The sequence below is a fragment of the Phocoena phocoena genome, chromosome 19 (genome assembly GCF_963924675.1).
Source record: "Phocoena phocoena chromosome 19, mPhoPho1.1, whole genome shotgun sequence".
Taxonomy (NCBI): Eukaryota; Metazoa; Chordata; class Mammalia; order Artiodactyla; family Phocoenidae; genus Phocoena; species Phocoena phocoena.
In genome coordinates, this window is record NC_089237.1 from 22,128,288 (window position 1) to 22,154,445 (window position 26,158).

Below are 26,158 nucleotides of genomic sequence, written 5' to 3' on the forward strand. Positions count from 1 at the left end.
CACGCACATTTTCTTTATGTTCATTTTGCTAAGAAAAGCTTTCATTAGTTTCTTTGAGGGCTTACAACTAAAACTAAGAACCACGATCCTTTATGCCTGTACACACATTCTTTCTGGTTCAGGTTGCGCCTTTATAAAAGGGCCACGTTCGCAAGATGAAACATTTCTATTCTTTCCAGTACCTAATAGCTATGAATGGGAGTGTAAGAGGAATCCAACTGTCCAAACCACGTAAGTTAGACCTTATAACAGCACAGGCCTCAAATTATAAATAGGTCTAAAGTAACTGTATTAGCATTCACCTCCTTGGAGGAGATGCGTGTAAGGCCAAGAGCAGTCAGGAGCGCTTGAGACCAGTCCCAGTAAGGCCACTAACCGGCTGAGTAATCTTGGACAAGGTGCATACCCTCTCTCGGCTTCAGTTTCCACATCTGCAAATTGGAAGTTGAACCGCATGGTCTTCAAGGTCCTTCCCAGCCGAAAGCCTGGTACCTAGTAGGCCTAGCCATTAAAGCAGCTTCCTGTGGGCGCGGGGCAGGGTTTTAACGGTCCCCCCCCTCCCCCGCTCGAGCCCGCGAAACCCTCTTCAACACGCCCCTCGGAGTGACTGCGCTTTCCCAACCGCAGCCCGGACACGGCTCCGCCCCTTCCCGGGGGCGTCCCGTCGTGCACTGCGCCGGGCTTCTAAAGCGGTGGGGCACCTCCCGCCTTTCCGAGGCCCCGACCCCAAACTCCTCTCCCCAGTTTTTTAGGGTGCCCTATCCTATCAACGTCTAGTATCCCAGCCAATCAAGCAGGCCCGGAGTCTTACCTTCTGTCCACCCTCCTCCCAGCGCTCCTACGGCCTCAGCTCACGGCCTTTACCAGGCCAATCCAATCAGCGGCAGATTCTGGCCGGCCTCACCCCAATCTCCCGCCCCTCGGCCAATCCGCGCCCCTATCCTGCTGCCCGCCCAGCCAACCCCGGGCCTTGAAACCAGCGAGCGAATGGGCGCAGGGCGGCCCTTCAACGCTAACCGCCTGGCCAATTGGGGATTCCGCGTGGCCACAGCGGCAGCCAATCGACATGCAGCGCGGTGCCGCCGCGGAGAGGTCCGGCCCGAATATCCCTCCGCCTTCCTCCCTCCCCCTCTCTCCCTCCCTGCGAGCCGCCGTTAACTCACAGCCTCCCTTCCCTTCTTTCTCCCTCCGCCACCCGAGCACCAGCCGCGCTCTGAGCTGCCCCCGGGGTCCCTCCCCCGCCGTCAGAGGAGCAGCTGCCGCCGCCGCCAGTAGCAAATTAGGAGGGAGGAAAGACGGAAAGGAGGAAGGAAGGGGAGCTGGAGCGAATACCAAGAGGGAGCCGGTGAATGGGCTTGTGGTGACCCCCGCCCCCCACCCCACCCTCCCTACCCACCCGACCCCCAACCCCCATCCCCAGTTAGAGCCGCCGCCCGAGAGGCCGGGCCGTCGTCCTAAGAGGAGTCGCCGCCACCATCTCCGCCATGGAGCTTATCACCATCCTCGAGAAGACCGTGTCTCCCGGTAGGACGCGGGGGCCGGGGGTCGAACTGAGGTGATTGGATGGGGGGAGGGGAAGCCCTGGCCCCTCTGACCCTGTCCCCTTTCCCACTTTCCTTCCCCCCAGATCGGCTGGAACTGGAAGCGGCGCAGAAGTTCCTGGAGCGTGCGGCCGTGGAGAACCTGGTGCGTACCACCCCGCCGTCCGCCATCCCGCCGTCTCCCCATCCCCTGCATGCGGGCCTTCCCGCCCTCCCGGAGGCCCAGGCCTCGGGAACCCACCCCGCCCCATCCCGTCCCCTCCCCCCCCGTCCAACCTAACCCCGCCATCGGGAAGCCGGTGGGTGTGTCCCGCCCCGGGCCCGGCATCTGGCCAATGGCGCGGCGCGCCGGGGTGACTGCCACCCAATCGGCGTGCAGCCTGAGGGCGGCGGTGCAGCAGGAGGGAGAAAGAGGGAGGGAGGGGAGGTTAGGTTGCGCGGCGCTGCGTGTTCAGCAAGGGTGGGGGTGGGGGAGCCGGGCCTAGGGGCCATGTGGAAGCTACGAACCCTGCCGCCCGCCTTGTTCGTACCGGGGCCGGCTTCTCCTTCCTGTCCCGTGGCCCCTGTGATTGTCCGCCTACTTCCCAGAGCTCCACCGTTTCCAGTCTCCCTTGGTCTGTGCTCAAGGCCAGGCCTGCACCCGAATGCCTCTTAACCCATTTCCGGCAGTGTTTCTCCCTTTCTTGACTGGGTATTCCTCACCCGGGTTTTTGTATTTCCCCCCCGCGAACCCCCGGATCAGTAGAGACTAAATCTGCACCCAGATAACAGGGTGAGGCTCATCCTTGAGATCGGGCCTGTTTCCAGAGGAAAGTTCCTCGTTTTTCATATTTTCAAATTTAAAGGGTACAGAACAAATGAATGTTAAGTCTCCTAGAGACTGGATCTTTGTATAGAATTGTGAGATGTATTGGTTGAAACAACCTATGTGCCAGTAATGTTTCTCTTTGGATTCCCTCCTATTGGGGGGATGGGGAGCAGAGAGAAGGGTGAATGATACTAGACATCTTTTAAAGGTAATAGTTCACTGTAACCAGATGTGTTCTTTTGTGTTACTTAGGCAAAATAACGCAAGAAAAAAAAGTGACAAGGTGTATTTTTATTTTATACAAACTGCCTTTGAATGGTTTTTGGGTGTTTTGTGGAGTTTTGTGTTTTTCGTGGGGTTTTTTGCCTTTCCATGTGTTAGTTTTTACTACTAATCTTTTTATCCTTAACTTTCCATAGAAAAGATTTTTATCCACTAGTATAGACTGATAATATTTGCACTTGGTATATATTCCTCTTTTCTTCTTTTGCTAAATTTGCAAGGAGCCTTTTCTCTTATTCCTAACATTTTATCTAATTCCCAACACTCCTAACATTCTTTAGTGGTATATAATTAATAAAACTTTTAAAAATTATTTCCCACTGTGGTTGGAGGACTTGTTAGTGGTAAACTATCTGCTTTTAGTTTTTCCTGTTAGCTTTTCCATTGGAGAGAGCTTCTTGCAGGGAAGACTAGTGTGTGTTAAAATTTTTAAACCAAATTTTTAAACCGAATTGGGGACCTGAGCAGTACAAAAGATTGAGTATACTTTTCAAGAATCTACAGTAATGTTTAAACAACTCAAGAATAGGAACAACTCAAGGAATTGTTAATAACACACCTTTAGTGTGTTAACTCTTGCCTATTAAACATGAAGTCATTTTCCTTGACATTTTTATCTTTTCAGTTGCCCCCTATTTCTAAATATTTGTTATCACTTTTTCCTTATAAATATTTTTTCACTGTTATCATTTTGCTGAAACACTGAAAACTAAACTAGAGAACACTAGCCTCCTAAGTCTATGTTTTACATTTAGAAGTACTTCCCTCTCTTATAACCTGCTTCCATGAGATCAGAAGCCACCCTGGGTGTCATTCTTTTTGGACCAAGATTTTTTTAAATCTAAATTTTAAAAGTAGCAATTTTATTTTCTACCCTGTCATAACATGTTCATTTAACAAATACAACTTACTGAGTACCGGGTTTTGTTCTAGGTGTGAAGAAGAATCCTCTACCAGATTGTCAAGCTTACTTTAATTCTGGGGGATCTGATGTGAAGATTTGGGCACTCTTAGTTGATGTTGATAGGAAAACCTGTAACTCCTTATTAAATGCTGAGTCTTTGTGAGAAGATGGATGACTTCCTCATGTACCAAATAACATTTTTATAGGAATCTTGAAGTAGATATCTTGGCATTTTCCGAAATATTATATGTCCTAAAAATTTTAGGTTTTCCCCTGTTTTTTGGTGCTATTCTCAATTGGTAAAATTCCTAAGAGGTATTATTCATTCACATCTTAACAGCCCACTTTCCTTGTGGAACTGTCCAGAGTGCTGGCAAATCCAGGAAACAGTCAGGTTGCCAGAGTTGCAGCTGGTCTACAAATCAAGAATTCTTTGACATCTAAAGATCCAGATATCAAGACACAGTACCAGCAGAGGTGGCTTGCTATCGATGCTAATGCTCGACGGGAAGTCAAAAATTATGTAAGTAGCTTTCATCTCCTTTTGGTCACACTAGCCTGGGGAATGTCAGTTCTTTGGTCATCTACATGGGAAGGAGCTGACAGTGCAATAGATGTCTGGGATCTAAACTTAACTTGAAGGTAAAAAAGTATTTGATACAAGTCTTCTTTCTCAAACTGTCTTTATCCAAGTGATTTAGAGCTCAGTTAACACTTAGCTCTTGCTGAACTTCTGCTGTAGATAGTTCTCATTGTTTGGTGATTTAGGCATGGCACTGTGGAGTCAGAAGGGGAATTAAATGATCTCCTGGGCTTTCAAGCCCAAAGAGTTTGTGAAATAAGATTATGACATTAATCACGTTTTTATCTACTTAGCAAATAATGAGAAACTTCTAGAGACATCTGGCTTTTTGTCAAGGTGTTTAAAAAGTGAGCTGATGGATTTTTAGTTTTTATTTATTTATTTTTTTGAGGAAAATTGAATGTCACTTGTTGCGTTGTATTATGGAGTTCTTGTGATTTGCTTGGTGAATTAGAAATCCATAATTCTTGCTGCAGCAAAGAACTCAGAATATATGGACGTATATGCTTTTTTTTTTTTTTTTTAATTTTTAATTGGGTTCTTTAGTGGCCTGTGTTACATGGATAAGGCACAGAGAGTAGTAAGTCAAACATCCGTGCAGTCATCAGTTGGTCCTTGGTATTTGAGGAGAAACCAGTGGGGGGATTCTGCGTCTGTACTTGTGCTAGTCGTGGTTCTGCACATCAATCTTCTGTTTCCTGGTTCTGGGTGTCAGCATTAGGTAAATTAGTGCTCTTTACGGCAGTAACTTCTCTTTCTAATTATGTACCTCCTTCCCTCTTCACTCTTGCATGGAGGAACTCATGACGGGAAACTAGGTTACAAAAGCCAACTTATTTTGAATCTTCTTTGGAATATGTAGAGCTATTTCTGTCCACATTGGGTTTCCTTATATAATAACATTTTAATTCTCCTCTCAGTAATTTGATATAAATGAAGTTTATTCCATTAATCACTGGAAATCTTTTGTTGTTGTTTGTTTGTTTTTGTATTTTGGCCTCACTGTGTGGCATGCGGCATCTTAGTTCCCCACCCAGGGATTGAACCCATGCCCCTGCAGTGGAAGGGTGGAGTCTTAACCACTGGACCACCAGGGAAGTCCCATAATCACTGGAAATCTTGGTACTTAGCTGAATTCATTCAATTTCTCGTTTTCCTCAAATTACACAATAGTAAATGAGAGAAGACATGATTGGACCTGTAGTTGACTTTGGAGGGGGGCACATCAATCTTAACACCAAATTTAAAATTTTTGAGTAAGAATTTGTATAGACATTATTGAGCTTTCATGCATGAAAAAAATAGTTATCTTGGGCTTTTTTCCCTTTCATAGCACATCTGGTAATACTTTTTCAGTGCTGGTGGTTATTTTTTAAAATGTGGGTCTGGACACAGTTGAGAGCTAATTTCTTACTCCTCTTATTTCTGATAATTGACTATTATCATTAGGGCCACCCCTAGTTTAAAAAATATAACTTTCAGTACTCAGGATTTAGACGTTTGTAGTCTCTAAATCACCTCAAGTAATATTAATTAATGGTCTTCTAGAAGCAATTTAAAGGAGAAAAGCTAAAGATAGAATGGGATTCACGTATGTACTAGGAGATGGTGCAATACAGTATAAAGGCATCCTGGATTTCTTAGTCAGACTTGGATTAATGCCTGTTCAACCCCTGCCCTTTTGGACAATTCATCTCATCCCTGCTCCCTGCCCCCTTCCCCATAACAGTCTTTCTTAAAGTCCAGTCTAGCTCTGGTAGCCCTAGGGAGCAAAACCTTCATTTAGAATCAGTCAGAACTGTTATTGGGTAGAGCTGTTGGGAGTGGGCAGGGCTGATGATATACTGTATAAGGGGGAAGGATGGGGATTTCATTATTATTAGCTACAAAGCAGGATACTAAGTGACCTGACCTAGTCAGCAGAACTGGCCTGAATATCTGGCAGCTACTCTTTGTCCTGCGTTCATGCCAGGAACAGTTAACTGTTTGCCTTTTGAGTGGACTGGTGATTCTTAGTGAGTTCGTTGACAGAATTAGCTGATCATGGTAATGATTAACCCAGGGTCAGTTGTGGCTTCATTCTTTATCTGTACCTATGCCTTTGCTACTTTCTCACCTTGTGTTGAACACTGAGGTGAGGTATCTGGCTTTGGAGATTCCATTTGAAAGTAGGAGATAATTGGTTTCATTTTTAGCCTCTGGGGCAGTGTTGATTGTGCTGCTGTTGGTATTGAGGCTGGCTATTTTCCCAACAGGTGGCCTATACTGTATATGCCTTTTCCTACTTTTCTGTATTATAGAAAATTCAGAGACTGATGTAAGAGGTATGCTGATAGGCAAAATATATTCAAGTAGTATTAAAATTGATATCTTTTGTCTTTTTGTGTGTGTACCTGCGTACAGGTTTTGCAGACTTTGGGCACAGAAACTTACCGGCCTAGTTCTGCCTCGCAGTGTGTGGCTGGTATTGCTTGTGCAGAGATCCCAGTGAACCAATGGCCAGAACTCATTCCTCAGCTGGTGGCCAATGTCACAAACCCCAACAGCACAGAGCACATGAAAGAGTCGACATTGGAAGCTATTGGTTACATTTGCCAAGATATAGTAAGTGCTGTATCTAACTTATATACCTCTGATTCCCTCTAGTTGTAACATGCATGGTATTAGAATTATTCTTTATCATCATGAAGAAAACCAAGCTACTGCAGAGTGTTTTGAAAGTAGGGCTGCTTTATTTGTTATTTTAGACTTCTATATTTAGATAGTTAATTTATCCTCATATTGCTAAGCATGCCCTAAAGGAAAGAGACTTAAGGTTTACAAACTCAAGATGGAAATCCCTGTATGGAGGGGCATAGATATTCTCTCCTCTCCTTGATCTGATCGCTTTCTGAAGATCCTCAATGTACCAAGGATGCTGTGTTACTTTTTCAGTTACTATTTTACAGAAACAGTTTGCCAGCTTTTGCTGTAGTGGTTTAACCACTGGAGCCACAACACAGTATGTTAAATGCAGCCCTCCTAGGACTGTTGTTGCTGCTGAGGTTACTACTCTTGGTGTCTGTTTTGATATACAGATTTGATGAAGCAAAGAAGTCCACAGCACTTGACCTGGACTTAGACTCCATAGATGTGCCCAGGTGTTGATCCTTGGTCCTCAGATGTTCTGAAGCTTTACTTCAGTTGGTACAGATGGCCTGGAAAAAAACACCAGACTGCCATCTCCATTTGCACAGAAGGGGAAAAAAAAAGCCAGCATTACTTCATGCCCAGAGTCATTATGCTAAGAAGCAGAGATGAAGTTGATGAGTTTAACTTGTTTCAGTTCAATTTTGGACTACCAGACCCTGGGATATTTTGCAGGTGGTTTGTCCCTAAATGGAAATGTGTGGGAAAAGATCAGGAAAGTCTCATGCTACTCTCTCAAATGGCTTTTACAGTTGAAAGGACTGCTGATTAGTCATGAGCTCAGTTATTATATTCACTGCACTTCTCTGCTGTTTCAGGACCCAGAGCAGCTACAGGATAAATCCAATGAGATTCTGACTGCCATAATCCAGGGGATGAGGAAAGAAGAGCCTAGTAATAATGTGAAGCTAGCGGCTACTAATGCACTCCTGAACTCACTGGAGTTCACCAAAGCAAACTTTGACAAAGAGGTAAGTGTCTCTTGATTAAAAGGTGTAGGTTCAGAGGGTGAGGCGTGAGAGTTAAATGAAAGTTTTGTTTTGTTTTGTTTTAAGTTTATGACTTAGAAGGTACCATCTTGTTTAGAAGCATTTATTTCCCATCTAGTTAAGATTTGTGTTGTGTGAAACGGCCATGTAGTAGGTGCTTGCCATTTCTCATCAGGCTTTTGGGAATAATGTGGTCTAAAATGTTTCTAGGTTTAGGTTTTCCCTTTTGCAGTCCAAAGTGTGAGTATGCTTTGGGATTTTTTAAAAAAATATTATGCAAATTGGGCTGTTTCATACTTCCTTAGGAAAGTGCTTTTGAAAATTAATAAATAAAGTTTATTTTGCCTGAAAGTATTTCCCCCTATTATTTATTTTTAGTTGTGTTAAAATGTACAATAAAATGAAGTTTGCCATCTTAACCATTTTTAAGTGTAAAGCTCAGTAGTGCTAAGTATATGCACATTGTTTTGCAACCAATCTCCAGAACTTTTTCATCTTGCAAAACTGAAATTATATTAACTCCCCATTTTCCCCTTTACAATCCCTGGCAACCACCTTTATACTTTCTGATTCTATGAGTTTGTTTACTCTAGACAGTTTATGTTAGTAGAAGCATACAGTATTTGAATTGTCTTTTTGTGACTGGCTTATTTCACTTAGCATAATGTCTTGGGTTCATGCATGTTATAGCATGTGTCAGAAGTCTCTTTTTAAGGCTGAATAATAATTCCATTATATTCGTTTGTTGATGGGCATTTGTTTTGCTTCCTTCCACCTTGTGACTGTTGTTAATAGTGTTGCTGTGTACATGGGTGTACAAATATATCTTTGAGAAGTGGTTTTCAGTTCTTTTGGATATATACCCAGAAGTCGATTGCTGGGTGATAGAGTCTGAAAGCATTTTTGCACGTTTGTTGACGCTTTAGTTGGGCTTTTTGCCTTTTCTTGGCCTTAGAGTGGACAAAGTAGGGAGGTCTAAGAAACGAAAGCAAACTGCAATTCTAATTGCTTGGAAAATGTAGTTCATTAGTCTTCTCCTGTATCTTACCACATTTGATCTGGGTTTGTTTGAATTCCCTTAAATTTTATTTTTTTTATTTTTAATTTTTTAAAAATATTTATTTATTTATTTGGTTGCATCGGGTCTTAGTTGCGGCATGTGGGATATTACTTGCGGCATGTGGGATATTACTTGCGGCATGCGTGATCTAGTTCCCTGACCAATAGCCGGGCCCCTGCATTGGGAGTGCAGAGCCTTAGCCACTGGACCACCAGGGAAGTCCCTCTTAAATTTTAAATACAAGGAAGGGGGTTTTCCTAATTGTAGGGGGGGGCTTCCCTGGTGGCGTAGTGGTTGAGAGTCCGCCTGCTGATGCAGGGGACACGGGTTTGTGCCCCGGTCCGGGAAGATCCCACATGCTGCGTAGCGGCTGGGCCCGTGAGCCATGGCCACTGAGCCTGTGCTCCGCAACGGGAGAGGCCACAACAGTGAGAGGTCCGCGTACAGCAAAGAAAAACAAAAACAAAAACTGCTAACCTAATTGTAGGGGGGTTTTTTGTTTTGTTTTAGCCATCTTTATTTCAATCCTGTGACCTACATTTTCCTGTATGCTTCCTTCCTCAAGTCTTGTTAGTGAAGGTCATTTGGGGGATTAAAAGATTCAGGACCTCCTTAGAGGGCAGGTCATATAGTAGACACTGGGGGCAAACTCTGTAGAGCCTTCATAGTCCCATTACTGTGTCGGGAAAACCTGCTTGATTGGTCCAGGGTTGTGTGGGTCCCTGAGGGAGTGAGAGTTTTCTTTGAAGGGTTAGTCTAGTAATCTTCATATATGTGGTTTATACTCTTCTCATTTTCTTTATTTTTATTCTTTTGCAGTCCGAAAGGCACTTTATTATGCAGGTGGTCTGTGAAGCCACACAGTGTCCAGATACAAGGGTAAGTGAGAGGTCATGTGAAAAATTTGTCTTCTGTCTTTCCTAGGAAATGCCAACTCTAACATAGTAGTTTGAAATGTTGGAATCTGGTGATTTCAGAAATAGGTTTGACTAATGCTGTTATTAAATAAGAATTTTTCTTCACTGAATTGGAGAAGAGGGAAGAATAGTCCTTGGAAAGCTAACATGATGGAAGTTGTCACCTTCTTAAAAAAGATTTAAGGGAGAAATGGTTTTTGATCAGCCTTGCTATTTTTTTTGCTACGCGGGCCTCTCCCGCTGCGGAGCACAGGCTCCAGACGCGCAGATTCAGCAGCCATGGCTCACGGGCCCAGCCGCTCCGCGGCATGTGGGATCTTCCCAGACTGGGGCACGAACCCACGTCCCCTTCATCAGCAGGCGGACTCTCAACCACTGTGCCACCAGGGAAGCCCAGCCTTGCTGTTTAATTGCTGTAGGTTGTTCAAGTGACTGTTCTCCATTGTAGCCATTGAAACAGCTTTCCTATTACAGTAACCTAAACCTTGACCCTTGAAGCCGGTGGGAGTAACATCCAGTCTGAGGGCGTTAGTGGGTTTAGTCCTGCCAGGGGTTCCACAGATACCTTTAAAGTAAAAAAGAAGGAAAGGAAATACACTTCAGTTGACCCTATAGATTATTAACCCATTTGAGTGAAGTGGTTATTTCCCTTTGTCAGATTGCATTGTTATTAAACTAAATAGTAAACTGTTTAATCTGATGTTTGCAAAAGGTACGAGTGGCTGCCTTACAGAATCTGGTGAAGATAATGTCCTTATATTATCAGTACATGGAGACATATATGGGTCCTGCTCTTTTTGCAGTAAGTATTTTTATTTTATGTAGTTGAGCATAGAGCTGATTGCAAAAGTCCATTATTCTTAGTTGATGTTTCGTCAGTTCTGTAATTATTTAATGTTGTGAAATCAAGGCAATTCTCTGAGTCTGCGTATTAGATTTAAGTTCATCAGCAGTGTGTGAAGAAAACTTGTGCTACCTTTGTACTAATAAGAAGAGTATATTTTGAAAATCTCTTTCTTTTTCCTACCTTTCATTTCAGACCTAGCTTTCATAAATCTACATTTTTGAAACTTGAGTATCTGTGGTTATAGGAGGGGTCGAACTTGAACCAGCACTTATTTGGGGCCTGGGGTGTTGTGTTTTCTCTCTTAAGATCACAATTGAAGCAATGAAAAGTGACATTGATGAGGTGGCCCTACAAGGGATAGAATTCTGGTCCAATGTCTGTGATGAGGAAATGGACTTGGCCATTGAAGCTTCAGAGGTGAGCCTGGGAGAGTCCATGTGGTGGGAGAGCTGTCATTCTGACTGGGCTTTGGGACTTACCTCTTTTGTGGATATTATTTTTCCTCTGGGAGAGCTTTATTATGACCGGGCTTAGAGGGTATCTCCATTTGTAGAGATTTGGGGTTTTCTGCTAGCCAAAGGCCCTCATGAGGGAGACAGATCAGGAATGAAGCATCTCCTGTTTTTACCAGTCAGGATTTGTTGAAAATACTAGTACTGTGAACACAAGGGGGCAGCAGGAAGTCACATTTTAACCAGGTGACATCTGATGCTGAATTATTTTCTTTTGGAAGGCCTAATGCAAGCATGGGATGTATAATTGATAGCTTACTAACTCTGGTGAAGGAATTAGATACGGAGAAAGGGGTTAATTCTGCACTCGCAAATTCAAATTCAAGCTTTGTTTCCAACCTTGATTGTCTTTATGTCCTACAAAAAGCACAATCTTTGGCATCTTTATGTAAGCTTCATACATCTCTTCATCCAGAGGTCACTTAGTGAAAAAAGAATATAATTCTTAAGGTTGCCTTGGTCCTTAAAGGTAGATTATATGTATGGCCTAAAAGAATCTCATTGAAGTAGCCCAAAAATGAGCGCCTCCAAAGACCACACACACTGCATGTTACCATGTGCTCCATGTATTTCTGTACAGACCTGTGGGCAGCTCTCACTGTATGCCTTTAGTATCATAGCTTGTTTGCTGCTGTCCAGAATTTGCTTTATGTTTCTCCTCAGGCAGCAGAACAAGGACGGCCCCCTGAGCACACCAGCAAGTTTTATGCCAAGGGAGCACTACAGTACCTGGTTCCAATCCTCACACAGACACTAACTAAACAGGTGAGTTACCTTCCAAACCTAGCCAGGTGAGCTGTGAAGCCTTGTTAACGGTTGGTTTGCTGTGGAACAGTTGCCACGAAGGAACTCAGCAACTCTTGAACTAGTTGATGTTCTGTTATAGATGCCTCGGGAAGAGCTGAGCTGGATCTGTAAGATCCTCTAGGCTCTGAATAGTTTTTGATCAGCCTGACAAAATAACTGTAGCAAGACTTCATGAGGGATGTGGGTTTAATGAGTAAGTAGAGAAATTATCTTACAAGAAGTGTATCTTGGTTGCCATTGTTCCCTTTTGGCTTCATGCATCACAGTTTTTCTTGGTATGGTGTTTGGAAAGATTCTTTCTGTCACCTCATCTCTCCTGGTGCATGTGAAATATTATCAAAGAGCTGGCAGCGCTTTGAGGAAACAACGTTGTAACTTTGAGCACTGCAAAATTTCTTCATACACAGGAATGTAATTTGTTTTTAGGGAAGTACATGCCTCTTAATAGAGCGATCTTGAAAGATAAATAGAGATACACTTAGTTTGAAATGGACTGGGTGTTCCCTTAAATTTTCATCTCATCTTTTAGTTTTACAGTTGTTGTTTTTCTATCTTTGACCTTAGTATTTTCACTTTTGTATATTTTTGTTGTGCTTTTCTCATTTTGGGAACGAATCATTCTTTAGGTATATAATTTTCTGAAGTTGCATAAGCAGCCTGCCTTAAATTACTCTGGTGTGAACGGCCACAATAAGAAGGATATACCTTGAATTCTAGTTTCAAGGGAGATCTGAATGGAATCTTTTTTAACTTTTTATTGAAATAATAATTACTAGCACACCAGAACCACACTCCCCACCCCCATCCCCCCAGTGTCTTCTTCCTGGTCATTAACTCCTCCCTCACCTTTAACTGCATAGATTTTGACTGATTCTGAACTTTATATAACTAGAATCAAGTAGCATATATTCTTTTGTCCTGCTTTTTACTTTACGTGTTCAAGATTCATCCTTATTGCATGTAGTTGGAGTTTGTTCATCTCATTGTATAGTGCTAAGAAGTATCTTCCCTCTATCTACATCTTGTTTAACAAAGGCTGTGCTGTGATGAATCTTTGTGGAAGGGATAAAGATATGAAGGTTTTATATTTTATTTACTTCCCCAAAGCTTAAGTTGTAATGATATTTGAGAGTAGTCAGAGGGCCTTTTGAGTTAAAGTGATTCTTTGAACAAAAACTTAATTAGTGCCACATTCTTTCACTAGGATGAAAATGATGATGACGACGACTGGAACCCCTGCAAAGCAGCTGGGGTGTGCCTCATGCTCCTGGCCACCTGCTGTGAAGATGACATTGTCCCGCACGTCCTCCCCTTCATCAAGGAACACATCAAGAACCCTGATTGGCGGTACCGGGATGCAGCAGTGATGGCTTTCGGCTGTATCTTGGAAGGACCAGAGCCCAATCAGCTCAAACCACTAGTTATACAGGTGAAGCTGAGGGAGTTTGTGGGTGGAAAGTGGGATATTTATTGTTTATTTAAACTTTTTGCTTGAAGATTTGCCTTTATTTTTTTTTATTTTTTTGCGGTACGCCGGCCTCTCACTGTAGTGGCCTCTCCCGTTGCGGAGCACAGGCTCCGGACACGCAGGCTCAGCGGCCATGGCTCATGGGCCCACCTGCTCCGCGGCACGTGGGATCTTCTCGGACCGGGGCATGAACCCGTGTCCCCTGCATCGGCAGGCAGACTCCCAACCACTGCGCCACCAGGGAAGCCCTTGCCTTTATTTTAAAAACAAAGCTGTAAATAGTTATCCACAAAGATTACTTGTGGATAGCTATTTGCTGTCAGTGAGGCATAAAATATATTTCTTTTTTTATTACAAAAATCATATGACTTGAAAAATGCAGAAAAGGCCAAAAAGAAAAAGCTACCTTTAATCCCATTGCCCAGTGATAACAGTGTGCATGTATGTGCAACAGGATGGAGATCTTACTGTACAAATAGTTTTAAAACTTGTCTTTTCACTAAATGCTATATCATAAACAATTCTCCATATTTTTTTTTTAATAAATTTATTTTTGGCTGCATTGGGTCTTCGTTGCTACGCGTGGGCTTTCTCTAGTTGTGGTGAGCAGGGGCTACTCTTCGTTGTGGTGCGCGGGCTTCTCATTGCTGTGGCTTCTCCTGTTGTGGTGCATGGGATCTAGGCACGCAGGCTTCAGTAGTTGTGGCGCACGGGCTTAGTTGCTCCGCGACATGTGGGATCTTCCCAGACCAGGGATCGAACCCGTGTCCAGTACATTGGAAGGCGGATTCACAACCACTGCACCACCAGGGAAGCCCAAGAGTACATTTTAATTGAGCTTAGTGTATATAGACCTCAACTGTTCAGGAATAGCTAAATGCCATCACAGCTGCGTCCTGGGATCTCTGCCTGAGTAATTCAATAAAGATTGCTGAAAGTATTCATACCAAACTCTTAATAAAACTGTGTATTGGGATCTGGTGAAGAGAGGAGGACTTTTTCACTTTTCCAGTTACTTTTATTATATTGTTGGATATTTGATAAGCATGTCTTATAAAATGACAAAACCATCTTGATACTTTGAGTTAAATTCCAAACATCAGTATTTCCTCTTCTGAGGTATCAGTCAGCATGAACTTTAATCTTTGTTTTGCTTTGCCAATAACTGTTGTATTTTCAGGCTATGCCCACCTTAATAGAATTAATGAAAGACCCCAGTGTAGTTGTTCGAGACACAACCGCATGGACTGTGGGCAGAATCTGTGAACTGCTTCCCGAAGCTGCCATCAATGATGTCTACTTGACTCCCCTGCTGCAGTGTCTGATTGAGGGCCTCAGCGCTGAACCCAGAGTGGCTTCAAATGTGTGCTGGGTGAGGGATTTTCTTCCTGGTGAGATAAGGAGGTTGGCCAAGCTATTGGCAAGGAAGTAGGAGGTGTGGGAGAGAAATGAGTCTACCTCACTAGAAGGCTTTTTCTGAATAGCATCTCCTTTCTAATTTCTTCAATTAAAATGTGGGGAGATGTGAGCTGCATGACCCAGTGGGAGCTGTTGTCTCATGGTGACTGGTTCCCGAGCCATTTAGAAGAGTCATGTTAAGCCAGCGGGAAAACTATCTGGACTTGGTTTTTTTTCTTCAGTTGCTTGGGGACAAGAAATTTTGATTAAGGTAGAGAGTTGCTGGCCATGAAAAGTAACCATTGCTGAGAAGGGGGTATGAGGGAAGGAAGGTAGGCAGCTCAGTGTTGAGTCAGTATAGGCTGAATGTAGTTTGTTAGGGACCTTTGGGGTTTGGGGGAGGAAGGTAAAATAAGGAAGGAGTGGGATAAAGAGGCTTTCTGTGAATGGAAAGAGAAGAAATGAAGTGGCAGGCATTCGTGGTAGGTGAAAATACTCTGCTGCTTAGAGAGTTGTGTGTAGATTATTAGGCAGCAGAAACAAAATATAAAGAAACATACGTACATACATACATTTATTTAATTTTAAGGGTAGCTGTACATATTAAGTTGTCTTGAGATGACCTGGATAGGAAGAATTGAGGATTCACTGCCATTGGTTTATTCTTAGATCAGTTGGAAAGGAACTCTGCCCAAGGTGTCTTAAGGGAAAATGAGGTAATCCTGGAGTGGGATTCTTTTGAAGTTTAATTAATGTTCACTCTGTCTGGGTTTAAGGCTTTCTCCAGTCTGGCTGAAGCTGCTTATGAAGCTGCAGATGTAGCTGATGATCAGGAAGAACCAGCTACCTATTGCTTATCTTCTTCTTTTGAACTCATAGTTCAGAAGCTCTTGGAGACCACAGACAGGTAACTGATACTACACGGAAATGAGTGAAATGAGTGGTGTCTCTGCATCCAACTCCTTTTGCCTCTTGTGTAGGGACTGTTTAACCTAATCATAGAAACATTGCAATAGGAGAAATTAAAAGAATCCTGTTCTAGATTGTTTAAATAAGAGTGAGGAAAGAAATGTAGACTTTCGACTACCTTAGAATTGTACAGTTTATAACTAAGGTCAGAAAATAGTCTCATTTCTCTACAGGTAGAGAGTAATTGACCTAGAGAGGTGCCTTCGCAGTGTCTACAGTTAATAGGAGTATTTGATTATGGTATAAGAGAAATAGTAGCTCTCATTATGAATTTAGTTGCCATACCAGATTACTAAACACCATTTATGATATTGGGTGAGGAACTTGACATTAAATACAGTTGTTCTATAAATGAAATGTAGTTTTGGAAATGTAGTTTGAAGGGGTTATAAGTTGGGAACAACCTTTAATTATTGTGATTTTGTGTAAGCTATACCTAAAGCCATGCTCAAAAGAAACCATTAGGAAGAGGGCTGGATATCAATTCTTCATGCTTAACTAGTTCATTTCTTCATCTCGCAGATGAATGAAGACAATTGATATATCCTTTTTTTTCTGACCGCACCGCGTGGCTTGTGGGATCTTAGTTCCCCGACCAGGGGTTGAACCCCAGGTCCTTGGCAGTGAGAGTGCAGGGTCCTAACCGCTGGACTGCCAGGGAATTCCCAACTTGTCTTTTTCATAGCTACTTGTGCAACCTCTTCAATTATCCACATGGGTTCTTCAGCATTTGTAACTATTTTTCCTACAATTTTAGCCCATTTCCAAAAGGGCCATTCTAAAGTTTAAACAGGTCTGGAAACCATATTGAACGTAGTCATTGGCTCAGAGATTGAAAATTTGGTTCCAGGCTGTATTGTGTTTGCCAAACTCAGATCAAGTCTGCAACCATATCGGTTTCTGGGTTATTTTCAGTGAGAGAGTTTCTATATTACAATGACTTCTCTGTCCTTTCTCCGTTAAGGCTTTACGATTTTTGCTGTCTGTTCCTTACAGACCTGATGGACACCAGAACAACCTGAGGAGTTCTGCGTATGAATCTCTAATGGAAATTGTGAAAAACAGTGCCAAGGATTGTTACCCTGCAGTTCAGAAAACGACTCTAGTCATCATGGAACGACTACAGCAGGTGCTCCAGATGGAGGTGAGACTGAGGGCGTTCCTGGTTCCTGGTGGGAAGGGTGTGGTACTTAACACAGAGCTCTAGTTTCAAGACTGTTCTCTTTTTTTCAGTGCTTAAGCATATATGTTTTCAGAAAGATATAAGGCTTATACAAAAATTGTTGCAACTTAAAATTGTATTGCTTGCTACAGTTTATTCATACATGTGTAACACCATGTACGTATATAAGCTTATTTACTTTCCTGCATTAGCACCAGTAAAGATTATTTAGTGGTCCTGGCAAACCCAGCAAAAATGGAAGCATTGAGGGAGTTTAAAGCCCTTTCAGAAGGTGTTTATTCAGAACATGATCTTCTTTTTCTTGTAGTCGCATATCCAGAGCACATCGGATAGGATCCAGTTCAATGACCTTCAGTCTTTACTCTGCGCAACTCTTCAGGTATGATGGTGCCTTATCACTTAATAGCTCCAGGGAAGAGAATCATATCTCAGGATGACAAACAAGTTCATGTACACACAGAACTCTGAAGATGATGTTATAGATGATGGTGGTCAGAAGCTCTTCTCAAAAGGCCTTAGTCTGATTGATTAGGAGAGTAATTTCCCATTTTCCTTTCTTGTCTGTCCATAAAAATGCAGTTTGTCTTTTGTACAGTGTAGGGAAGGAAACTACTCCATTTGTGATGGTCCTCCCAGCTGTGCAGCTATTTTGTATTAGCAACTTTTAGTCTGGTTTTCATTGGGTTGTCCAAGTGTAGCCCAGTCAGATTTGGTTCCCAGCTATGGTTCACTGAGCTAAAAATACAGCCTTGTGTTTTTACCATCATCTTTTGAAACAATTGCTCTTGGAAACTTCATTATAATTTGTAGTATTTGGTGTTCACAGTAGACTTTTTCTGAGGAGAGACTGGGAAAATTAAACTGTTAACTCCTTGCTCGTGACTGGAGTCATGGCGTGGCTGAGGAGCTATTCCCTTTTTTATCCAAGAACAGGAAAACCTTGGAACTTGTCTAGTGCTTAGGTGGGTACTAGGTTTTAGAATTGAGTGATGCTGACTAGGTCATCTTACCTATGACTCCGTTCTCTTTTTTACTCAAACGTAATTTTTTAAAACATGACTGTTAAGAGGTCTTTCCTGATCCAGTAACATTAGTTGAAACAAAGGGTAGGGAGGGAGGTTTGGGGAATATTGAATTGGGAAAAGTCAGATGGGTTTCAGTTTATCAAGACAGTTTCTTGACCATCATCTGTAAATGGGTTAGGCTATAGAAAGGGTTGCTCTTTTGTTTTATGAGTAAGAACTCTAATATGACATCTCCTTATTCAAAGCTGAAATAATTTAACTGCCATCCCAGTACAACTAGATTATGGAGGCTGCTGACAAGGATTTGTCAGACTTAAATAAAACACAGAAGAGATGACTTTTTGCACTATGGAAGATCATCTTATATTCTGAATTGGGAAATAGATGAGATATTTAAATGTATGTTTCATTGTGGATGATTTGCACTGTCAAAACTTCTGAGCATAAAAAGCCTCCCCCCCCCCAAAAAAAAAAAAAAGAATCCTAGGGACTTAATTGATTTTAAAAAAAAAAGTATGGTGTTCTGATTGAAGGGTTTGGAATCAACAGATTCTGAACTCTTATTCATTTCACAGAATGTTCTCCGGAAAGTGCAACATCAAGATGCTTTGCAGATCTCTGATGTGGTCATGGCTTCCCTGTTAAGGATGTTCCAAAGCACAGCTGGGTCTGGGGGAGTGCAAGAGGATGCCCTAATGGCAGTTAGCACACTGGTGGAAGGTCAGTGAGCCAAAATTGGGCAGGGAGTGTCTTTAGAACGCAAGAGTATCAATGGCCATGAAGAATTTTTGACTGCAAAAAAGCATAGTCCCGTCTTCTCACTTATTGGGGTATTGAGTCAGTTCAGAGCTGGATTGAACATAAGTGTAAATTTGTGTATAACTGCCTTGCCACTCTCCTTGAAGTGAATGGGGAGCCAATTTGCAACTCAGATTGGCAACCTTTCTGGGGGTGGAGGGAACTGTTACCTACCTCAAATTCATCAGGTTCTTCTTTCCCCTAAAGTCTACTTGCTTTATTGAGGTTTGGCTCCTGTAAAGCATGGAGGAAGTAAAGGTTTCTATTTTCTTTCCTGGCACTTGGTGTCTTCTGGTTTGGGTTATAATGCTTTGGATTCAGGTTGACGCAATATGGTGCCTGGTATGGAATGGAATGAAACATCGAGTTCTAGGAATTAGTTGATTTTCTGGGTGTTACATGTCTAACTATGCAGAATTGCTTTGGGGAAGCCATATCTGACTTAAGCCTCCTTGAAAGGCCATTAAAAGCACATTAAAGAGCACTTCAGAAACCTGGAATGCTTCTTCAGTGGTGGTCTGTAAGGTGTATATTTTTTTTTTAAGAATTATTTATTTCTTTATTTCTTTATTTTATTGGCTGCGTTGGGTCTTCGTTGATGCACGTGGGCCCCTCCCCAGCTGCGGCAAGCGGGGGCCAGTCCTCGCTGCGGCGTGGGCTTCCCACTGCAATGGCCTCTCCTGCTGCAGAGCACGGGCTCTGCAGTGAGGCGCGTAGGCCCAGCAGCTATGGCTCATGGGCCCAGCCACTCCACGGCATGCGGGATCCTCCCAGACCAGGGCCCAAACCCATGTCCCACCCACACTGGGAGGCAGATTCCCAACCACTGCGCCACCAGGGAAGCCCTGTAAGGTGTATTATTAAGGCAGACCCATTTCTAGCATAAGGAGCCTATGTGCAACTGGTCTGGCAACATGTGATTACCCTGGCAGGGCACAGAAGTTGATTTTGGTTCCTGGAGTGGCTGATTTGGATATGAAACCCAGACAGCTTTTCTTGACTGGCTTATTAAGTAAGTCCTTGATGGAATTGGCTAGAGACCAAGCTGGCTTCCAGGAGTTCCCTGGTGGTCTCAGGTTCAATCCCTGGTTGGAACTGAGATCCCACAAGCTGCCCGGCGAGGCCAAAAAAATAGCTGGCTTCCAAAGAGGACATGTTACAATCAGATGAAGAGGTGGACAAGAGGCAATATCACTAGCTCAGGCAATTCATAATTAACCTTGGCATTCCTTGAGGGCCATACCACTTGGTAGTTTCAGCCAGAGTGAAATCCCACTCTGTGGAGATTTGGCATTATCTCGAGGGTATAAGAGTTAGGCCCTTTTAGCAGTTATGAATTTGGCTTGTCCAAGGCAGCCCTAAGTCTTTGTGATAGAATCTGTAATTAACTCACATTCTACCTAACTTTTGACTGGAGTGCATACATTTTGGGAGAGCTAGGGTGGTTATTTTTGTTCACGTCTGTGATATCCTGTGGTGCTAATAGTTTGTTTCTTTACAGTGTTGGGTGGTGAATTCTTAAAGTACATGGAGGCCTTTAAACCCTTCCTGGGCATTGGATTGAAAAATTATGCTGAGTACCAGGTAAGCTGTGCTTTTCACAAGAATACATTTATATTCTCATTTATACTTGGTAGTCATTGTAGTACAAAAGTCTGGATCCTGTAGCCCAGGTAGTATTTCCCTGTGTATCACCCCAAGGGTTGAGCTACTTTGTTGCCCTGAGTGTCTGAACTAGAAATAGTCAGTGAAGGACAGGATATTAGACACATCAGAGTAGCACCCTAAGAAGGGGTTTTGTTTTGTTTTGTTTTGAGTAAACCATCCGCCTCTGCCACCACCATCCCTGGTGAATATTGTCTTTTCTGTCCTTTCTTAATGATAGATTAGATAATCCTAGTTCTCTTCCTGCCATATTGGTTGTTTAAAAATGAACTAATCTGAGAGAGGAAGGGTCTTTTCTTCTTTGACTCTAGGTTCAAGTGATAAAGGACCAGTAGCTAGGTAAAAAATCATGCCTTACCCCTGCAGGCAGCCTTTTCTGTTCTAGAGGTCATTTTCTTGATTCTTGGCAGGTTTGTTTGGCGGCTGTGGGCTTAGTGGGAGACTTATGCCGTGCCCTGCAATCCAACATCTTACCTTTCTGTGATGAGGTGATGCAGCTCTTACTGGAGAACTTGGGGGTGAGTGTCTATACACACAATCTAATTTACCATTGGTTAGAATGATGCTTAAACATCAAGATCCGTGACAGGGAACGTATATGTCCCAGAATGTTGGCTGTGGGCTTATGAAGGGAATTGTTCATTTTCACAAGATGATTCTAACCTAAGGATGTGAAGTTAATTAAAGGAATGCATGGTCAATGCATGGAACTTGAGTGGGGCAGGTGGGGACCAGTAAAGTACAAAGGAAAAGTAAATATATAATCTCTCTATCTAGAGGTAAGCATTGCTAATTTTTGTGTATGTCCCTTAAGGTCTATACCAAACATATCAGTAGTTGGTTATTTTAAAAAGCTTTTTGAATCTTTGGACAGAACTAAATTTTTTTTTTCTCCTTGTCAGAATGAAAATGTCCACAGGTCTGTGAAGCCACAGATTCTGTCAGTGTTTGGTGATATTGCCCTCGCTATTGGTGGAGAGTTTAAAAAATATCTAGAGGTTGTATTGAATACTCTTCAGCAGGCCTCCCAAGCCCAGGTGGACAAGGTAAGTTTAAAGCTATCTTTAAGTCCAGCCCTGACTGGAGGAGCAGGACTTTTGACAAATATACAACTAAAGGCCATCAATATGATGGAGATTCTGTTCTTTTTCTCTTACAGTCAGACTATGACATGGTGGATTATCTGAATGAGCTAAGGGAAGGCTGCTTGGAAGCCTATACTGGAATTGTCCAGGGATTGAAGGGAGACCAGGAGAACGTACACCGTTGAGTATACAACCCAGTTGACTTAGTCCAGTGTGCACTTAGCCAAATGGGCTGTGTGTTCATTGTGTAGTTTACTTGTAAACTAATACCTATTGCTTAAAAGAAGAGGAGAAGGAGGAACAGTGCTCCAATGAAGGGAGTAGCTTTGAGGGAAGATATAGACTATTATTTCTGATCCCTGCTTCTTCAGCTACCTTGCTTCACATTTCTTGAGCATTGCAAGGGATGGGATCCAGCAGGGCTGTTGCTGCTGGTTGCATATGTACCAACACTGAGTGGGAGTTCCCTAACCCCCACCATGCATCTGAATTGAAGGATTGGGGGGATTAGATTTCCTCTATCAACTGATGTTTTTGTTATTGATTGGGGAAATATTTGTACTTCACTCCTTTGACATTATAGGCTTAGAGGAAAGGTTCCATTTGTGCTTCTACAGATATATATATCTGCTTATAAGAATAGGAGTATCTGCCTCTTCTGTTGGCTTGAAGAATGACATCTTAATCTGAGGAAGAACAATTTGGTATAACTGTATGCAACTAATTCTCCAGCCCAAAACCTGCCTGATGGGAGTAGAGTATTTGGGAATTTTGAAACAGGGTGTAACAGGGTATAGTCCTGCCAAATGTGGGACAACCTCATCAGACCTCTTTCTTTTATAGCGGATGTGATGCTGGTACAACCCAGAGTAGAATTTATTCTGTCTTTCATTGACCACATTGCTGGAGATGAGGATCATACAGATGGAGTAGTAGCTTGTGCTGCTGGACTGATCGGGTAGGTTATACCCTGCTTCTGATAGCTGAATAGAATGTGTCACGGAAAATGAGAAGACGTGTAGTAAAGAATATTGAGAGTATCCTGGATGGCAATTACCCACCTTTTTGGTACAGAGGGGATTTCTTTCTTTAATAGAACCCATCATGTCCTGTTTTGAGTTCTCAGATAGTAATTCATTCCAGAATTTAGCTCTAATCTCATTTCAGACCCTCCAGATTTCTAATTTCTCCCCACCAAACTCTTACGAAGTGAGCTCTCAGAGGTATAGAAGCAGCATCAGATCTATGTCCATCCCATATTCTGATGTTGGTCAACAAATTGCCTCTGTTTAGCCTCCTCTACTGAGGTTTTCTGAGGTATCATTAGAAGAAAGAACATTGGTTTTGAGCAGCTCAAAGACCTGGAGTCTAGTTCTCATTTTACCATGAATTAGCTGTGGAACCTTGGGTAAGTTATTCTACTTTTTTAGACCTCATTTTTTTAATCTGTTGAGGGCAGGTGTTAGACTTACTTATCTTTAAAATTTCTTCCAGCTTTAAAAAGTAGGTAAATACCAAGAAACCTATAGCTAGCTTAGCACTGGTTCGGAAGGTTCTAAACATGATCTTGTTGTAGGGCCAGGAGCCCATTTTCAGGTGTGTTTACTTTGCACAGGGACTTGTGTACAGCATTTGGGAAGGATGTACTGAAATTGGTAGAAGCTAGGCCAATGATCCATGAACTGTTAACTGAAGGACGGAGATCGAAGACTAACAAAGCAAAAACCCTTGCTACATGGGCAACAAAAGAACTGAGGAAACTGAAGAACCAAGCTTGGTAAGAGCTTGTCTCCACTGCCCTCTTTCTTCTTCTTTCTTGGGGAGGAGGTACATTTTCTTTAGACTGTTCCGACAAGGGCTTTCTTTAGGTGTTTTGTTTTGTACTCTTTCCCATATAGTGCTTCTGAGCCAGGCCTTTGTTCCTCAGCCTTGTACTAGTGGAAGGGTCAGGCAGCCAATCTTTCCTTGAGCCACATTTTTGGTTCCTCATGGTGATAAAGAACAGAAATTACGTAACTAGAATTCACTGAAGTCCCCAAATCATTTTGGACCTTAATAAAGTCATCGATAATGGCATTTTCCCAAAATTCTCTTTCTACTCTTTATTTCTTTCCTCATGTTCTTTTATTTCTTTACTGCAGTGCTTTGAGACATTGCTTTCTTTTACAGAAGATACCCAAAGTCGGAGTTGTCTGACCTCTGCTTTGAAATGTAGTTTTAATTTATTTTCCTCTCACTTAGTGAGTTATCTTACACCACAGATCGCAGTAAAATTGGCTATTTTGAGTTTTATCTTTTCAGTTTCCTACCCTTCGTAAGTGCTAATGAGAGCAGGTAGATGGCACATAGGAAAATAATAAAAATAATCAGTCCTTGAAAAGTTGACAAATTCCATTCAGGTCTATAAGCACTTAATTGTAGGAATCAGAGAGGTGTTTGGCTCTACTGGCTATATGGGATTTCAAAAATTGACCTTCTTTCCAATCTGTTTTTAGATCTGTTACCATTGGGATGATAACCTGAGACCCCCACTGGAAATCTCCAATCTTTTGAAAAACCCGGAAGTGAGGAGTGTGCACGGATGCTGAATGTTTGGGAATGAGAGGATGAGTGAGTGAGGCTTGAAAACACACCACATTGAAAATCCTGCCACAGCAGCAGCTGCAGCCATCAACAGCAGCGCTGTTAGTGAGCTAAGTAATCACTGACTTCGTAGAAAACCATAATGTCGGCCATCTTGGAAAAGAGAAAAATGGTGGATTTACTTAAAAAAAAAAAAGAAAGCTCTCTCTTCCCAGGAGAGGCTAGAACTAGCTTTTCTGTCTTTTGGCCGGTGCCGAGTGGAATGACTAGTTTGGGGGAGAGGAGGAGGGACTGGGTTCAGCTGTGGTGCTTTGTTGTAAAAGGCATCCTGGCCTTTGCTACTGATGAGAAAGATGGAGCCTGGGTCTCAAGCCCACCTTTGGTGTACCTTTGCCACGTGGTACTGGTACTGTATGCGTGCTGGCTGAAAGGAGGGTGAGGGATTCTTTACAGTCTGAGAATGAGTGTGTGTGAGTGAGGCGGTATCCACATTCTCAACTTCAAGTCATTGCAGTTTCTTTTTCCCAGAAAAAAAGAGGTTAGGATGTTGCATTTCATGAAACTAACTGAAGTTCTGTCTACTGATGCAGCACAAGAGATATAAGACGAAAAAAAAGGAAAGACGCTCTTAGGTTTTGTTTTTTGGGTTTTTTCTTTTCTTTTTTTTTTTTTTTTTTTTTTTTTTTAATTCTAGGGAAAACACTGACGAATGGTCAGAGCTCCCACCCTGATCTTTTCATCAAGGCGCCTTTCCTAATAATATGGTTCAACTGTGAATGTAGAAGTGGGGTGGGGGGGAACTCTGGAGTTAGAGGATATAGAAAAAATAAAAATACAGTTGTTACAAATAAAGAATGCAGACTTCGAAAACAAAAGAAAGCCACAGCCCAACAAACCAAAATTTAAATGCTCATAATTGGCAGCACAAAAGAAAAGTTCTCTCCTGACACGTATCTTGGCAGTCTGAACGCCCCCAGAAAATTGTGCCAAAGAGTTTAGAAAACAAACATACCATAAAAGTAAACACAGCAAATTTCAGGTAACTATTTTGGATTGCAAACAAGGATAAATTTAATGTTTAAACAATCTGATAAAATAACCATTTGGAAACTGCTTGGCCTTCTGTTCTCTTTTATTTGATTGATTATAATGCGGTATTGGTCTCTTGCTGCACTTCAAAACCAAGTAATCAAAACAAAGGAATATATGTGTGTATATATATATACACATATATATATATATGCTAGAACTCTTGTGATGAAAATGGCACTTGAAAAAGGTTATATTTTTCCACTGAAGTTGAAGATTAATAAAATGGTGTCAAAACATTCCCCTGGTCACACGCTGTAATATTTTTTTTAAAGTGTGATGTGCTATGATGATAAATCAGACTTAATTATTTTCCCTTTTACAAGGAAACAGGGCACCCTGAATTTTGGGTTTAGACTTTTTCAGCAATAAGGAGGGATGTTGGTAAGCTTTGATCCCCTTTTGGTTCTGCAGTTATTAGTGTTTGCTGGCATTTTGAATATGCTGCTTTCAAAAGCACCAAGAAAGATTTTTAAATTGCTTCCAGGTATTTGGAGGATTAAAAAGACCTTAATTTCCCACTTTCATTTCCATTCTAGCAAAAAATATGGGCTTACATGTTTCTCTTTGCCAACTCCCTGTTCAAGCCTTCCATTCATAAGCGGGATTGGCTCAGTTTTGCCCATCCATACGGCAGCATCTCTAATAGCTCTTGTACAGGGTATCAGATATTGTGCCTTTTGGTGCCAGGTTCAAAGTCAAGTGCCGATCTATGAACCAGTGTACAAAAAAAAATCCAGGTGTTTGAAGGAAAGACACTCCATTGTGAATAAAGAGCTCACACCAGCTCCTGAGCCCTCTGAAGAGACCTGGCCCTATAATGCCTTGTTTAAATTTTAGTTGTTCTTTGAGGGAAAGGGTGATATACTAACCATTCCTGACAAGGGTTGGTCAGGGCTTAGGGAGGGGGCAGGAATATTGGGGAGAAAAAAAAATCTGATCATTCCTCAGTGCTAC

General features: G+C 42.3%; 1 protein-coding gene across 1 annotated transcript; it reads left to right on the forward strand.

Annotated features, from left to right (window-relative positions):
• The first annotated feature begins 1,176 nt into the window (after positions 1–1,176).
• On the forward strand, positions 1,177–25,225 carry KPNB1 (karyopherin subunit beta 1). The gene is made up of 22 exons (XM_065896567.1): positions 1,177–1,524; positions 1,628–1,686; positions 3,876–4,058; positions 6,522–6,722; positions 7,625–7,777; positions 9,675–9,734; positions 10,485–10,574; positions 10,926–11,036; positions 11,795–11,896; positions 13,143–13,367; positions 14,587–14,778; positions 15,581–15,711; positions 16,770–16,917; positions 17,264–17,335; positions 18,557–18,701; positions 20,281–20,363; positions 20,855–20,962; positions 21,347–21,490; positions 21,604–21,709; positions 22,373–22,487; positions 23,145–23,306; positions 24,025–25,225. Coding segments are annotated over exons 1-22 (2,631 nt in total). The 5' UTR covers positions 1,177–1,484; the 3' UTR covers positions 24,026–25,225.
• Positions 25,226–26,158: the final 933 nt, after the last annotated feature.